The 17719-nt window shown below is 37.1% G+C and overlaps 2 protein-coding genes across 2 annotated transcripts; one reads left to right on the top strand and one right to left on the bottom strand.

Annotated features, from left to right (window-relative positions):
• Positions 1-808: 808 nt before the first annotated feature.
• On the top strand, positions 809-8063 carry dlx4b (distal-less homeobox 4b). Its single transcript, XM_051914692.1, has 3 exons — positions 809-1491; positions 2761-2954; positions 7426-8063. Exons 1-3 carry the CDS (start codon positions 1170-1172, stop codon positions 7675-7677), a joined length of 768 nt encoding a protein of 255 aa, XP_051770652.1. The 5' UTR covers positions 809-1169; the 3' UTR covers positions 7678-8063.
• A 5694-nt stretch (positions 8064-13757) lies between these two features.
• dlx3b (distal-less homeobox 3b) lies at positions 13758-17140 on the bottom strand. Its single transcript, XM_051914691.1, has 3 exons — positions 16658-17140; positions 15765-15949; positions 13758-14683 (listed from the first exon to the last, which is right to left on the bottom strand). Exons 1-3 carry the CDS (start codon positions 16977-16979, stop codon positions 14378-14380), a joined length of 813 nt encoding a protein of 270 aa, XP_051770651.1. The 5' UTR covers positions 16980-17140; the 3' UTR covers positions 13758-14377.
• Positions 17141-17719: the final 579 nt, after the last annotated feature.

Genomic DNA, 17719 nt, shown 5'->3' with positions numbered 1-17719 from the left:
CCAATGTCACACCGGGCGAAATCCACTCGATTAATGAAACATTTTGGAAGTAATCACTGTATACAACTTCACTCACTGTACCCAAATGTTTTCAGTAAGCATTAAGAGAGATCATATAATCACATTTTAAGGTGGCTGAAGACCCCTAAAAACACACTGACATGCTTTAAGGGAAGTTTCAGCTTCATAGTTTTTTTTTTGTTTGTTTGTTTGTTTTTTATTATACTTTTTTTTTCGTTTTTATTATTATAATATTATTATATTATATTTGTTAGATCCTGGCACGTTGTCACGTGTAATTGTAAAATTGAAGATATGATTTAATATAATATAATATAATATAATATAATATAATATAATATAATATAATATAACATAATAATATGGCAGGATTTCATTGTAATAATTTACCCATATAGTGTGAGATCTTGCTCTGCAATTGGGTCGTGTTGTCACAAATAGTCTATGTGTGTACTATGAATTGCGCCTTTTCCCTATAATTTCCAATAACAGTGGAAATTTCCAATAGCCTATCTTTTTAAAAATAAATATTATTTATTATTAATATTAGGAATTATAATATTGTAAAAAAAAAAAAAATAACATTTTGATTCTTAATATTATAAAGAGTGACTACAAGCCCGCGTCTCAATGACTGCGAAGTTGCATATAAAGAGTTTTTGTCCCCTAAATAATTTTTTGTAAATATTTTACAGCTCTCCTTCTATTGTGGTTTGTGCAAAATAATTTATATAAAGGTCGTGCTTAATTTGAAGATCATTATGGTTTGACATGTTCGATATCAGGGCTCAGCACAATTCGATAGCAAATGCTCATCAACTTCATTTAGCTCTCCCTGGTGTCGCGTGACGCACCAATCAGCGCGCGCTCTCGCGGAGCTCGAGTCAGTCAGAAACACACAGGACCGCGAGCCCGAGGTGACTTTAGATATTGCGCGGTTTTGTCATGATTTAAGAAAGATAAAATCGTATTCACCTATGAGATTCACTGCAGTGTCTTTGGGAAATACGTTTTCACTTAAAAGTTCGTCGTCATTTTTCTTGCTCCCGATCATTTTGGGATGGATCCGGTTCAAGGTCTTTTTCGTGCGCAGTGAGCGTTCAATGCAGCACTCAGACCATCATCGGGCTTTATGGACTTGACTGTTAATGATGTCTATGAGTTTCATGTCTGATACGCTGAATAGTCCAGATCCTTCAAAATCAGCATTTTTAGAGTTCGGCCACGGACTTACAAGCAACCAGCAGCATTTATCCGGATTCGCACACAATATTTACCCAGTACATGGATTGCACTCAGGCGGACACCTTCAGCACGATGGTCCCTACCCTTCCACCGCTTCCCATTACAGCCGGCCGCTGGGATACGCCTACCCCGGGCCGGTGAGCGCTCCTGCTCCGGGTGCTTACGTGCCTTACCAGCCAAACAACCACAGCAGTACTTTGGCGCACACGAGGGCTGAAGAGACGAGTGAGTATTCTCATAAAACGTCCAAATGTGAGGTTTTGACGCCAAGTCTTCGCCAATGTTTCCTGAAAGATAGCCTACGTTCTCCTGCTTCTTTGCCATTTATAATCAAGTTCACAACAGCATTTGCTAATGCATTTTTTTTTGTTTATATAAGCAAAATGCAATGCATACTTTAACTTTATGCATGCATCATTATTAGATTAATATCTGATATGGATTACGCCTAATACATTTTTTCAGCATTTGTACCAGTAGCTAATTTAATGCACATTGTATTTTAAATAAATACCAGATTTAGTTTAAAAAAAAAAAAAGGCACACATGGTGTAATTAATTTTAAAGACCAAGGGTAAATCAGTTTCAAATGCTAAACACAAAAGTCTGAGTATTGCACACAAGGTTCTGACCTTTTGTTTTAACGACTTTCATTCAAAAACTGTTTTTCTTTCTTAAACTTATTGGGGGATTCGTGTTTTTAAGCTTGGTAAATCTCGTTTTCCTGGTAGGCCTCGAACTTGATTTAAAAACATTAAAAACAATTAACACACCGTGTCGTAATTTAGGTATCAGTCTGCATTGTGATAATTCTTAAAAACAATTTAGACTACTCTAGGAGAAATGAAAATTAATGCAGTCATCATGTCTTCAACAATGCCATTAATTTCGACGATATAGCCTAAATATTGCACATAGTTCACATTTCAGTAATTCATCAACACTAGAGCAATACACACAACATGTGTAGAAAGCTGAAGTAAATCCACTGTTAAAATATGTTGTTATACATGCATATAAATTATAAATAATATTTTGTACGTGCACCGAAGGTCCAGCGCTGTGGAAATCGATGTCAATTTTGCAATAGCCATTAAGCGAAGAAGTCTTTCAGATATAGGCTATATATTTTTTCAACAATGATATAATTGTAATTCTTCCAAAGATAACGATGTTGTGGCTTGTGTAGAATGTCACTGTTTGCTCTTAGGTTCAAGTTTAGGCTCGGTAGGCCTGTAAACATGACTTTAAAACGAGGTTAATTATGGTTTGCCGATCTTAAAAATGATGACCCATTAATGTTCCCTCTAAAACACCTGATAAATCTCTTATTTGGCTATTGTAAATCAAAAGACAGTTACAGCTCTTTAGTGTGACATAATTTACGACTTTTCTCACGGTTAAGCAGGGTTAATAACCTGCTTGTTTGAAGACTTATCCTGAGCATTTACTATGTCATAATGCTGTCGTTTTATTTCATCTGCATGCCTGAAGACCATGAAAAGCCAGCGGTCATTGAGAATGGTGAAATTCGCCTTAATGGCAAGGGGAAGAAGATCCGCAAACCGCGAACCATTTACTCCAGTGTTCAGCTGCAGGCGCTGCACCAGCGCTTCCAGCAGACCCAGTACCTCGCGCTGCCCGAACGCGCCGATTTAGCCGCGAAACTGGGACTCACGCAAACACAGGTAAATGTCTAGCATTCTCACTTCAGTTTATGACTGCAACATGGTCTTCTTGATTCGGTATGAGGCCTAGTCCTGACTCCTTAGTTAATTTGACAGGACGAATTGCAAATTTTCTGTTGAGGAGAGCAGATGTGAAACATATATTATATGAGAAGTGGATTAGTCTATACAGTATGATCTGTTGACGCATCTCATTAAGATGGCGTCGGTTTTATGGAATTTGTCATATGGGCGCTGCTCGTGTGCCACAGAAAAACAATTAATTTCGAACAAAGAAATGTGAATTTTAGATGTTATTTGTTTTACATAGAGTTGCTCCAAAAATAGGCTATTTAAGCCTCAGGGATATCATTGCGTTAGAAGCAAAATGTCGAGACAAGTGCATTTATTTCAAAGTAATATAGGCCTAGCACTAACACCCTTACAAAAGAAAACTGAAACTTTTGTTAGGTTTGAAATTATTTGGTCATTAAAAAGTACTTAGTCCATAATCCATGTTAATGTGATGAACTAGGCTTGTTCACCTGCATGAACTTGAGGGAAACTGACTTCATACATCCACTAAAAACGCCAGTTAAGTCATTTCAAAAGTGAAGTTACTTCTTTGATATAGGTCTAGTGCAATTTAACTGCAAATGCCTGTTAGTTTGATATTTTTATCGAATGCAATAATAATCTTTTTTTTCAAGTGTGGCTCAAGAACTTTTTTTTTTTTTAAGGCCACTTTAAAAGTAATTATGCAGAGGTGAGGCTTTAACTCAGTATCATACTGGATGAACAGTCAAATAAGACCATTATGAGTCAGTCATGACTGGTTTCTGAGCATTTATGTACTTTGTGTCATGTATACGCAAGTAGGCTGATTTGTTTCTCTATTGTTAAAGCTAAGTGAGGATTTCGTTTAATCCAACCTATACTTTCATTTTTTAGTTAGCGCACTAGCTTTTGTGTTCTTAGTCTTTACAGTATGAGAGAATATTTTTTTCCTAGTGCTTAAGCAGTTATCCCAAGTATTATTTATTCTTGATTTCTTAAGCCTCATGCTTAATAATACATATCCAACTGCTCGCTCATGATGGATTTAACAAAATACGGTCATTTCTGGGCCAGTGAATGAGATAAATGAGCTTAAAGATTGTGCTGATGAGTTTTAGGACTGGACTTTTCACTAGTGTATTTTAGCAAAACACATATGCTATCCCATTTTAAATACTCTTTAGTGTCTTTTTGTATACATTCCTTTTGGGATTGATTAATAAGTCATCTATATGTCTATACTTGTTATGTTGATGTCACACCCATTAATGAGTTCCTGTAGGGTGGTGTTATGGACATAGATTTATTTTTATAAATCCCTCCTGTTGACACGCATGTACCAGAATGAACAGTAAAATATTAATGCATGCATCAGTGTTTGTGTGTGGAGAAAAATGGAAACCTAACATAAGCCTGGGTGCAGCCATATTGCCGATGGCATACACAGCATAAGCCTTCCCATTATGCTTGCTCTGTTTTTCATTCACAGCTTTCCTTCTTCGTTTCTTCCCTCCCTCTTCATCTACATTACACACTTGCTGCCCTGAGTGTGACAGGTTGCTCCTCATTTTTGGCCATGGAGAATGAGTTCAGTCTGTCTCACAGCTATAAGGGGTTTCCTGTCTGATTACGCCTCGGTTTTCATCAAAGCGCATCAAAGTGAAGAATGCCTCTCACATTAACCTCAGACGGTGGTTGCAAATCAAACCTACTGTTTGTGAATACGATGTAACTGATACAAAATGTACCTGCAGTATTGGTGGCAACCATCTGAAATCCAGAGCATGGCTGCCAGTTTCCATTTGATCCATAAACGTGATTGAAGGCACATTAACAAGTGCCACACAAGCGTATGCTTTTGGCTTTTCCAAGTCCCTCCTTACACATATAACATAGGTCTGGAATCCATCACCTCACCATAAAAGCTGTTTGGCAAACCGATCTTTGGAAATAAAAAAGAAAATCCCTTTTACATGTGTTTATTAAATCTGTTGACAGCCAAACTAATAACATTGTGTAAAACCCATTGCATAGATTTCGATTGTCTGAGGTTATGGAAACTCCGTTAGGTGGGCTCTCTGAGTCAGCCTTTCAGCGTGGCTGGTGTTTTTCATGCAGGCGTTCGGCTGAGTTCTTCCGAAGGCGCAGTTTTGGGTCTCAATAAGGTGTTTCTAAATTGAGTACACATTCTGACAAGGGAACCATAAACTCCCACATCATTAAGGACACATCTCTAACATTTGTGCATGAATGTATTTGCAGTCAAATAAATACAGTTAAAGCTATAAGTTATATTATAATGCCAGGACACCTACACCGCTGTAGCCTTCTGGCCATAAAATTAAATCATAAATGAAGATTTTTTAAAGCTTAAGGCAGGACATCACAGGTAAATAATAGATATCACCATCCTTCCCCTGTTGATCAATCACTGTACATTAAGACAATTATATTAAAAGGTTTTTTTTTTATATGTTTAAATATGCAAACGAGGCACTTGCATACATTTCCAGTACAGAAGCCTGAACATTATATAAAGCCAGGTTCAGAGTTTGTTTCCTGGTTTATTTAACAAAATAAACCAGGAAACAAATTCTGAACCTGGCTTTGAGCCCACACTTTGTTTTACTGTCAACAGCAAGAAAAAAACTCACCATGTTTTTAGGAATAAAATGTTATATAAATCAGGCGAATTAACATATATGAACAAACGCTCTGTAAAGACCTTCCGATTATAGATAGGAATAAAACTGTAAAGTTTGGTGTATGTAAGTACTGCTGAAGTGGAGATTTCTGGCTCAGTGAATGAGAAAAAAAAAATATTTTTAAATTAAATTTTTACCCCAATGGTGGGGTTTGTCCATATTTGACCCAAATTTTTGTTGAAACAACCCAGCATTTTTTTAGAGTGTATGTATTGGAATTGAAATCTTTAGACGCAAATAGATAGTGTAATAAATTAAACACTTAAATGTGTATTTTGGATGTTTTCTCACTGTAAAACCCAATAAGTTCAAAATACTCAATTTTTGAAGACACCGATTACCTCAAAAAAAATTAAGTAAAGCAACTCAAATTTTTAAAGTAAACAATAATTATAAATAACAATTAGGTCAAACTGTAACATTTTAATTTTAATTTTAAAATATTTTGTCCGCTGTACTTAAAACTATTGTTTCTCATTTTTCAATTGTTTTGATGCAGTGCTTGTAAAACCCGATAAGTTCAGAATACTCAAAACATTTAAGTAAACAATTCAATGATTATTTTAGTAGAACTTAAAAAAATTGATTTTGTACTGCACAAACTCGCTAATTACTATTTAATTGAAATATTGAATAAACTAACACCTAATCTTTATGGTTAAGTGTTAGTTAGCAACAGCACACTAGCATGTGCTAATGTAACCATCAATGAGACTATCACTATTTTCTTGCTGCATGAACTGTTAATCAACATGCAGTATGTACAGCCTTGAAGTTTCACAGCCTCTTCTCGACCTATCCACAGTCACTATCTTCACTACGATGGTTACCCTACAAAACTTCAACATCACAGAAACACCTTTAAATACCAAAATAACAGAACATTAAATAATAACACATCTTCCCCTGTATTAATCTTGGGCAACTCAATTTCAACATTTATTCTCCTTACACAGTGTGACACAAAGCATGCTGGGAAATTGAAATCTGCTGCAACTCAGTTTAATGTTGAATGGATTCTTCCGATAACGTCGGTTAGAGCAATGACGTGACGTGGATGATGCCACTTTATGTCGCTAAGTCAACTTAAAAATAATAATTTAAGTATAAGTGTTTACTCAAAAATGTTGAGCTATACAAAAATAAACCTAAACTCCTCATTTTAGAAAATGTAATTGTTTAAAGTTGTATCAATGATTTAACAGACTTTAAGTGCAGTGTACTCAATCTTTATAAGTTAGTAGTACTGTTCACGTTTACAGTGTGTCTAAAAGATGGAAGCTTAAATTTGAGCAGTGCATGAAAAAAATATGGTTTTGCTAATATTTTGTTAAATATTGCCTAAATCATCAATATGTTCCACCTCCGTGGTAAATGTATTCCAATGGTTCTTTTATCAAAATCTGCCAAACAAGCTCTCTGGAAGTCATTTCAGTTCAACTAAATTTAAATGTATTTTTACGCTGTGATTGTTGTTGTCAGACACATGCTTCACTGCCTTCATAAAAATGGCAGGGCGGAACAATTGCTGAGCATGTGAGTAATGAAACACAGCAGTGTCACAGAGTCCATATCTGCAAAGACTGTTCAAGCTGCCTCAATATCATAATGAAAAAATGGTGTTAGAAAAGACCACTGATGCCTTGATTGCTAGAAAAATGTGGCCTCAATTGTTGCACCATTTAAGATGTATTTTAATGTTCTTTTTGTTTCTATTCTGTTTACTCAAGGTGAAAATATGGTTTCAAAACAAGCGCTCCAAATATAAGAAGATAATGAAGCATGGGTCCAGTGGACCTGAAGGAGACATGCTCCACACCACCTCCTCGTCCTCTCCTTGTTCTCCGGGTCTGTCTCAGCTCTGGGAGGTCTCAATGGCCAACAAAGTGCCACCCATGCACCCAAGCAGCTATATGAACAATTACGGGCACTGGTATCCCCCACACCACCAGGATCCTCTGGCCAGACCTCAGATGATGTGATTGAAAGCGGAAAAACAGAGCCAGAGAGACTCTATTCCGTATTGACACCTGCCTAACCTGTGATGGTGCTTTCCTTTACAATGTCCATCATGTGTTTAATTGCTTGGTGTGTTTGAAAGGACTGTTTTACTATCTATGCAAGCAGATTACACTTATTACACTTCAGTAGCTTTTTGACTTTTTCAGATCTTTTACAATGTGCTTGAAATAAAGGATTTATGAAAGAATGAATGTGCTGCTACAGTATGTTATGAATGATTTACAGAAATATTCAGAATATTGATAGGCTACTTAAATTTCGATGTCACCATAACCATTTCAGGTAATATGTTCTTATATTTAAAACAGGTCTGGTATGCGATAGCTTATTCAAAACATAAACGGCCATTTGAATATTATTATTATTATTATTATACAAGTAACAATAATAATAAATAATAGTAAAATAGATTTAGTACATCATCAGTAGCGTTATGGAATAAATTGCGCAAAAAATAGCACAAAATTATGATCGAAATGAAGGAGAGATTATTGAGATTTAACGAAACCGTTGTAACTGCACCAATTACATCACGACATCACTTATAAATTCCCAGATTTATGTGTTCATGTTCTAGAGATTTAGCTTTTTTCTCTTTGTCCAGCTGTGAGCAGACAGGAGGTTGAGATTTATGAATTATGATCAAGGCAATGGCTGTAAAATGAGCTGTTTTATTCTTCTCTGACCAGGATTTTTTTTTTTTTTTTTTTAATATCATGTTGTCACCTGAAGCGCATGTTATTTTCTTGGTTCGGTTGTCTTCACCTATTATTTTACTTTAATGGATGAATGGAATTGTGTATTAAGGCCTATTTGTTGGACATTTCTGATATCAAAATCACTACATTGCCTGTTTGTTAAACGTTGCATCCATAAGAGAAAATCCACAAAAAAATCTTTCAGGTCCAATTTAAATTAATTTAGCTTATTAATATTGCTCCAGGGTTTTATTTCAAATGTAACTGCTCCGCAATTTTTTGCAGAAATAAATTGCGCGAGCATGCATGCTGAATATATGAGCTAACAACATGAAGCTAAATAGCGAATAATATCCATAAATATAAGACGTCCGTGTTTCTATTCAAATAGCCTATATTATTTACTCAGAATCACAGAAATAAAATGTGGTCCATGTGATGATAAATACGCTATATTTAGGCTAGTTATCGAATTTCATGTGCAAGATGTTGTGCAACAAGTCAGCAAACATCTGCTTTTCCACATCTTGTGTTTACCTCGTTTCTTTCTAAAGTAATGGTAAAATAATTCAATGTACTGATTGAGTGGATGTCGTGATGTCACCATGATAAATCACCACAACATTCAATCACGTGCAGGATGGAAATTAGATGTACTTATATGTACATTTCAGCGCTTAAACTAAACACAGTGAACAAGAAGATTCATTTAAAGCGTCCCGCATTACGCTGATGTTCATTTAATGTCGTTCACAATGATTTATTGTGTGCTTATTCCTACACCTTTCGTATAAATGCGTTTAAAGACATTGAAAAACACGACGCGACTTTTTGTTACAGGATATGCTAAGTCTAACTAGCCTGTTTTAGGCCTTGTATAAAGCGACAAAAAAACGCATCAATATTAGAAGCAATCTACTACCAGGAGACACCTTTCGTATCAATGTATTTTGCGTCTAAAGACATTGAAAAACGTTTTTGTTTCAGGATACATATCATGATAAGTCTAAACGCAGGTTTTTAGGTCTTTTACGAAGCACAGCGACAAAAACGCGTCAATATTAAAAGCAATCTAAGGTCATTTGTTAGCGTAGGCTACCAATTATTGAACCGTCACAAAATAAAGGGTTCTGTTATGCCCTGATCCACTGTAATAAGATGCCACCTGGAGGAATGCGGGGTCCACTTGACCTGACTTTGACCCAGCTCACTCAACAGGGTCTTGTCTAAACAGCCTTGTTTAAACAGGCATATTACAAAGCATCTCTGTCATTTCAAGCTCTTTAGACACAATTCAGCATGGTGTGGGGCTCTTTCAGCATGAAATAAATATATTTTAATCAATCACAAGCTTAAATTTCTGAGTGGATATTTTATTATAGTCAGTATTAAAACAATGCCTGCCACATGCACCCCTCATGCAAGTAAACAATAAAGACAAAATTCTTCCTGCATGAAACTCTAATATCAAGTACAATAATAGGCATTTATGAGCTTCTGCAACATCTGGGGGAGATTTACATGCGACGAGTCCCACAATCAGTTATTTTCTTACTTATTTACATACTAAACCATGCTCATCTCAGCAACACAGCGCAAATTCACTTACCTTCTCTCGACAGGTAACAAACCACGCTGAAAAATCCACCACACTTCTGTAAATGGAAGCCATCTCTCTGCACTTAATATTCCAAAAGTATGGAATGATTTTAGCCAGCTCCTCTTTATATACTCCCATCCCTGAGTTTGATTTGTGGAGTTTATGTTGCTCCGTTCAGATGACAGTCATGGGAAGAGAAGACAAGTGTTTTTGAATGAAGTAGCAAGCTCTCACAAGGGAAATTATGGGCAATTTTACATCTCGAGATTAGAATAATGGGTGCTCAAGTCGGACAAGCAGAGAAAAGGGGCTTTCAAACAGGGCAATTACGTGGGAAGCTGATTTGGGAGAGCACTAAAGGGTGATGGGAGTACAAGGGGATGAGATGGACTGATAGTAGTTTAAGAGATTTCCAGCACTGGAGGTGCCTGATGAGTTTTAATTGTGGCGCATCGAAACGCATCTTCGGTGCAATTCGGAATGGATTTAGAGGCCTGGAGGAGATTCGAAGGACAAGGAGGAAAGCGGTTCCCGAAATCGTCCCCGGTTTCTGAGGTGAAAGAGAGTTCAGTGGTTCACAGCTGTCAAGAAAACCTCTCTCATTTGATGGTATTTACATTTGGAGCAGAACGATGCTGCTGAGTGAAGCCTACGGACTCAGGCTTTGAGCGGGTGTCAGGCAGCTGCCCTCTGTCTTTACATGGCAACATATGCGTGTCCCAACCGCGGCTGACCTCCCGTTCAACCACCCCAGAGGCCTCCGGTGCCATTTTTTGGATACGGTTTCTCGTCAAACACGTAAAGATTGGCCCTGCCTATCTTTATTTAGGTGTTGCGGTGCATTGAATCTTAGTATCATGTTCAAGTTCAACAGTTCAGGCACGGACGGAGCACACAGGGCCGAGGGCTTCTCATCGAGGTGACCATGTCAGCCCACACACCCAGCTTTTGGGTTTCTCTGAGTGAGCAATGTGTCCCAAGACGACGCCATCTAGATCATAGCCTGTAATTGAAGGCCACACACCACGAACAAGCCCAACGGAAAACAGATATGTTACATATGGCCCAACTTCAACTGCAAATATTGTATCAAACAGATAGCAGCCGTTTCTTGATGGACCCTATGGCATAACTAGACTCAGATGAAAGTGGTAAACACATTAGAGGGGATAAAATGTCTTAGGGTTTGAGCTATGGCCATTGTACACAGATGACGGGATTATCATGTTTTAAAGAGAACTAAGTGGCCTGACAGGTTTTAGGTGTGAATATGACTCTTTCTTCTCTATTGGAGGTAGAGGAGTAACCCAATCGCATGCTACATTGAGGCGGGTATTATAAGATCTACATGACTAATTCCACAGCTATGAAATGCCCAGAAATGACTCACAGTTGACCAACCAACCATCTTAACCATCTCTATCTATCATGACATTAATTTAACTACTGTGGCAGCTCACTTTTTTTTCTTCTGTCAGCATCAGCATCCACATCCACCTATGCTTTGAATCTCATAGCAGTATTTTTGGATGAAAGATCTGCAGCACTGGTCACGCAGATGGAGTGTTTCTGCTTCTTGTTACTAAAGCTACAACGGTTGCTGTTAAACTAAATGAAGATTTCATACTGGAGTAGCCTACTGGAGAACTATTTGGCTTGTCCTAATGTCTTGTCCTAAAGCAACACCATTTACCACGAGGTCCCATGTGAGTGGCCACAAATTACCCATATTCAAATTCCCTAGAGAATGGTGGATATATTTACATAGGCCCAATATGTTTAATAACCAACCATAAAAAAAAACGATACCATAAAAACCGATAAAAAAAAGAAGAAAAGACAATCTGTTCTAATGAATAAATAAATATCATACAGGGAATAGGCCTATTTCAATACTGAATGTTGGTCTGTTTAGGACTCCAATCGTTGAATGGATGATGAACTTTAGCGGTTAGTCGTATGATTTCTGCATGAAACCAGATTATTTATGGTTTCTGAGGTTCAAATTATGGTTTTGCACCCATTCCACCTAAAACCAGAGGGCGTGTTGAACGACCTACAAACGTGAGTCAAGTCTGTTTTCTGTTTTGCACAAATAATACGCCGAGATTTTTAATAACTCTTTCATCATATAGCCTATTAGTAGACCGTCCCTTTTACCAAACTATAAAATTTAACTAGATAAAGCACATGGTGTTCCAGGTCTTCAGACAACACCTAACAATTACAATTTTCTGAAGGTCTGAGATGCGTAGTGTCTGTTTTTGATTATGTTTAATTGACATTAGTAATTAAAACACAGACCGAAAGTAAACGGATTGTCTGCGACGTTAAAAGCACAATGAATGACGAATGAATCATCTTTACGCAACACTACGTGCTATCAGTGATTGTGAATGCAATTATGCGCATAAGAAATACAGGAAAGATGTCTTTGTCGTTTCGATCTTTGACATTTTAGTCAAATCGTAACACTTTATAATATGTTTAAAAAATTAACAAACATTATCAGTAATAGAATTGTCTTAAACCTTGCTTCTTGCATTTTCATTTACATTCATAAATGAATGTAGCCCTGCATGAACTGATATGATTTGATAATGATAATATTTAGTTTAGTTAGCCTACTATAAAGTGTTACACAAAACGTTTATGGTCAGTTATGAGTTAATTATAAAGCGCACAAAACGATCATTGTCTATTTTTACATTTTAATTGTATTATTAGGCTACATTTGACACTTAAAAAGTCTTTGTATTAGAGCCTTATGACGGATAATATAATTTTTTCACACCTAATTTCTGCATTGCGTTTTGGCATCAACTGGACGATTTCTGTCCAATTTTCTTGAATAAACATCAACAACACATGTTTTCAGTAGGGCTTACAGGAATTAAATTCTTCCAGAAAACATCTGATGCTGGTAAACTCCAAACCACCATAAACACACCAACCTATAGCAGATACCTGAGACTGAACGAAACTTTTCACAGTTTTTTAAAATAAACAAAATGGACGCTTGCTATAGCTTCGCTTGGCACTTGAATCTTTAAGCAGATTAAATTCATCAGATATTGTCAGTTAATACTAGGTTTGAATGTACATTAACTGTGAATCTGTTAAAGTTTTTTTTATTTATATCTGTCAGGCTACATATTTATTCCACGTTAATAGGCCTACATTATTGCAGAAAGTCATACCGACCGATAATAGGCTATATGAAAAAGAAACCAAAACCGCGGGAAGGCGGAATCTGGGAGGGAACAGGTTAAATGCCGCTTTGAAATACCATCGAGCTGTAATTTGCATATACCTGTAAACCTCATGGGGTTTTTCTAGGCCTCGTCTGATGCCTTTGTTTTCCCTGCCTATTCTTGTTGTGACCGACTATCCCTAAAGCTCAAGGCTTTATTTCAGTAGTCACCCCCTCCTTCGCTGTAGTCTATCTTGTTATCTGCCAACAGAATACTAATAAAATCCAGTGACTCCAACATGTCTGCTTGCCTGTCGCCTCCTACAGCCTCTTTGCACGCAGACCTACCAGGCTTATGCATGCAAACACATCACAAAATAACATCTGTCTGATTTAACCCTTTCCTAAGACCCGGAACAAAGCGATATCACTGCAAGCTTGATATTAGTAAATAATTTCAAGCAGAATAGACGAAATATGTGCACAATGGCTGCTTTTTGTATTATGATGGTAAGCTGTGGCATTAAGCAAAGAGAGTAAATGAGGAAATATTTTCAATTCGCATTTATTCAGTTTGACAGAATAGGCCTAACAATCAAACTACTTACAGGAATATAAAATGGTTCGAGCACCACCGTGAAATCTTTCGAAGTGACACGAATTTAGTGGTTCTGTTTTATTTAAACACATATGTACAGCTTTCAACATTTTGTACAAGTCTATATAACTTATGTCCTGAGTCTCTGACGCACGCGACACCAGCCCACATTGTGGGTGGTGTGGCTGATAACTACACAATTGGGGTTTAATCATTCTTTAAAACGTATTTTAATATTCATCTATCAATGAACAAAACATGAAAACAAAGGAAGTCATAAAACATAATAATTTAAAACCACTCTAAACTTCCTTTACATCGTTTAACCTACACCTATGTGCATATGAAATAGGTCTGAGTAGCCGGGACACATTGAAACATCGTTATTACACTACTGTTATTTCAACACAAAGCATTCATATCAACAGATATGCGTTTAAACAGTCCACAAAATGCCACCACAAGTGTGCCGTTCGACCCCAGATACTCGCGGAGCATCTCTCAGCTTATTTCTGTGGAGTCTTTCAAAAGTCTTTTTCCCTCTTATATTAAACTCTTCCATCAGTGTCTGTTAATACACGGCCCCCACGCTCTGTGGTGGTCCTGGGTGGTGCACTGGATGCTGTAAATGTGATCCCTGCTGGTACCAGTGATTGCTGTAATCTTCCATGTAGGGGGGTGTGGAACTGAGGGGTGGCTGGGGGATCTGCCCCCGGCTGACCTGGCTAGAGTGCGCGCTATTGTCCCAAACAGCCGGCGATGGAGGGGAGTTGCAGGCCATGGAGTCGCTGGCGTTCGGGCTGTGCTCCAGCGGAACCTCGCCGTTCTTGTAAAGTTTCTTGAACTTGGATCTCCGGTTCTGGAACCAGATTTTGACCTGTTCAAAAAGAGAAAACAATGTTCACGTCAGATTATTTCGGACATTGTAAACAATATTAACGCATTAAAACGAATCATTTAAATTTAATTGCTTACATTTTTCAAGAGAAAAGCGATAAAGTTTATAGTTATGGTGTGTGGGGGTTTGGGCAGGTGTGTTCAGATACCCTTAATAAAGGTTTGAAGTTGAAACCCCAACAAAGGAACAAAGGGATATTGGTAAATGAAGACCATGCTATTTTTGGCCTTCATTTCAGTGTAATAAAATAGAGTTACAAGTCAAAGCAAGTACTTTCGGCATTTATGTTATAAGCCCGAACGGAAGTCAAAGGAACCATAAAAAGAGTTGCTCATGTGCTTTTGATATTATTTTTGACTATTTTTATGTATAAGTTAACCACAGATTTACAAATCAATAATATATGACAAACACTTCAAAAGTCTTTGACGTTTAAAAGTCTTTGACGAAAAAAGGTTTAAAAGTCTTTGACGTTTACCTCGACAGACTGCGAGGCGGATCTTACATTTATATAATTTAGCAGACTTTAGCAAATCCTTTATAAAGCTGAAATTATTTAAAATAGTCATGTATAATTTGCACACTGACTTTGAGTTAGATTACCAACGAAGAAAATCGATTAAAAATATCTTAAACGGATAGAAACAAAGATGTTGTTAATATAAAGATAAAATTATTTTTTACAGTGTAAATATTGGCCATATGATTAGCTTATATAGATAACCCGTTAATTTAATAGCCTATAAAACTTTCCATATCGTTTTGGGAAAATTCACGAAATAAAATTATTTCTTTTTTTGTTACAGAACATTGCAAATAAATAATTAATAATTTATTAATTGTGATGGTTAAAAAACGAAACGAGCAATAACATTTCAACACATGAGCCATCTTTTATGACCTGATAAGATTGCTGCTTGCTTATCCTTATCTCAGTGTGCTCAGTGTCAGCAATAGAAGTGCAAGAAATCGCTTTAAGCTGTTAACACAATGTCAAGTGGCAGACAAGTAGGTTAATTATGTTAACAGTATTATAAATGAATTTGAGCTTCAGTATTACCTGTGTCTGTGTGAGCCCCAGCTGTGCGGCGAGTTCAGCTCGCTCCGGCAGCGCTAGATACTGCGCCTTCTGGAAGCGGCGCTGCAGTGCGGCGAGCTGGTAACTCGAGTAAATGGTGCGCGGCTTGCGGATTTTCTTGGGTTTTCCGTTTACCATCCGAACTTCAGTCTCTGGTTCCTCTTTGACTGGAAAGAAGAAAATGATAGACCGCGTTACCTCAAAGTATAGGATTATTTCAGGACCTAAAAGAAAACCGTTTCATTTTTGGGACTAAACCCAAAACATTCTCGTTAAATGGTTGAACAAGTATGCTTCTTTAAAATTAAAAAAGCGACATGAGTAAAACGATAAACGTATGTCAGCTCAAACGCAAAATTTGAGCATAAACAGGCTATAGCCTAGTTAAAACTTCAAGAAAAATCTTCAAGGAATGGCTGTGTCATGTAGCCTAATTTTTCAGGCCTACCCCAACAATAAAATATCGTGACATCTAGCCTGAGCAGCGAGTAATAATGATTAATCGTGTTACAGTCGCAATAAAAATGTCATAGCCTAATTGTTTTACAGCGACCGCAAGTCTGTTGTGATAAAGTAGAGGCAACTTTCTACCCTTCTGAAAATATATTTTATTTGAACTATATGTCAATCCTTTAAATTATGACCTAAATGGGATAATAATACAGAGTAAAAACAACCAAACAACTATTTAGCCTATATTTATTTTTCTCAAGAGAATCGCGAACTTGCGTTTCTCGAGCCGCTCACAAACACAATTTTATAATCTTTAGAAAATGCTTATTTTATACCGATATTAAGAAGACAAATCCAGCCAAATTATAAACGCATGGGCCTATAGCCTACCTCTGGCATATTTTCTCGATTAAATATCTCACCTGCGCTTTGCGGTGGCGTCTGCAGGTCTCTGTTGTAATGTCCGTATTGTCTGTAAGTATTGCTGTAAGGGTATTCTGTCTTGGTGGGGTAAGGTCCGGCTGATGCCCCCATCCCAGACAGATTAAACTGGTGATATGAATTCATCTGTTGAGGGTATGGAGGACTCTGGTAGTATTCGTGATGGCTGCTGTAATAACCCATATCTGTAGCCGATGACTCTGGAAGAGTCGGAGAGTCCTTAGAAGTCGGATGGCAACTCATAGAGCCCGAAAGATCGGTTGAAATACCGGGTATCTTCCTGTCATATGTCGGTCCACTCATCCTTTAGGGGAAATAAAACAACGATCGTCCACTTTATTTCCAGGGCAGACTTGAGCGAATCATGCAGACGTTTAAGTTCAGGACGATGCCTGTAACACAAAATCCTCGATGAGCTGCTTTCTCTAACTCCCTCGGTTGAAGCACTGAAGGTAATGGTAGAGATCTAGCATGAGAAACTCTGAATTATAGGGCATATGGGTGGACGCTTGACTCCCATTGGCTCCTCGCTTCTGTTTTTTTCTCTATCCAGCCCTGAGGGCGAAGCAAAGACTCTTCTCCGCCTCGCGCCTTAATGTCTCCAAACTTCAGCATTTGGGGATTTTAGATGTTATAGTGATAATGAAGTATAGTAGAGCTGTAGAGTTGTTAGTACAACAAAAGTAGGATATGCATGTTTTCTTGTTGCATTAAAAAAATCCATGCTTCACTGCATTAAAATATCTAAATAGCGTAAACACCTATAAATATAAATAGCCTTTATCGTTTTAATTCTGATAAAAAGTACATTATATTATTTAATGTGACTGAATCAATATTAGATTACATCAAAAAAGTTTTTTTAAGAGTATGGTATAAGTTTTTTAAGAGTCCGGTAGGAAAATTACACAGATATCTAAACTCTTAAAAATAAATGTTCAAATTAGAACCAGATTAGAATGAGGGGGAAAACAGTTCCTCAAAAAGTACTAGTTGTATTAAAAATGTACTGGTGTTTAATGAACAAAGACTTCTCTAAAGAA

This window comes from Ctenopharyngodon idella, chromosome 12 (assembly GCF_019924925.1).
Source record: "Ctenopharyngodon idella isolate HZGC_01 chromosome 12, HZGC01, whole genome shotgun sequence".
Classification (NCBI taxonomy): domain Eukaryota; kingdom Metazoa; phylum Chordata; class Actinopteri; order Cypriniformes; family Xenocyprididae; genus Ctenopharyngodon; species Ctenopharyngodon idella.
This window is presented reverse-complemented; position numbering and strand designations above follow the sequence as displayed.

Excerpts from the sequence above, each read along its gene's own strand:
- dlx3b (XM_051914691.1), bottom strand. The coding sequence starts at position 16,979 with ATGAGTGGACCGACATATGACAGGAAGATACCCGGTATTTCAACCGAT. Across the intron at positions 15,950-16,657 it reads GACGCCACCGCAAAGCGCAG|TCAAAGAGGAACCAGAGACT; the intron begins GTGAGATATTTA and ends TCTTCTTTCCAG. Across the intron at positions 14,684-15,764 it reads TGGGGCTCACACAGACACAG|GTCAAAATCTGGTTCCAGAA; the intron begins GTAATACTGAAG and ends CTTTTTGAACAG.
- dlx4b (XM_051914692.1), top strand. The coding sequence starts at position 1,170 with ATGATGTCTATGAGTTTCATGTCTGATACGCTGAATAGTCCAGATCCT. Across the intron at positions 1,492-2,760 it reads CACGAGGGCTGAAGAGACGA|ACCATGAAAAGCCAGCGGTC; the intron begins GTGAGTATTCTC and ends GCATGCCTGAAG. Across the intron at positions 2,955-7,425 it reads TGGGACTCACGCAAACACAG|GTGAAAATATGGTTTCAAAA; the intron begins GTAAATGTCTAG and ends TGTTTACTCAAG.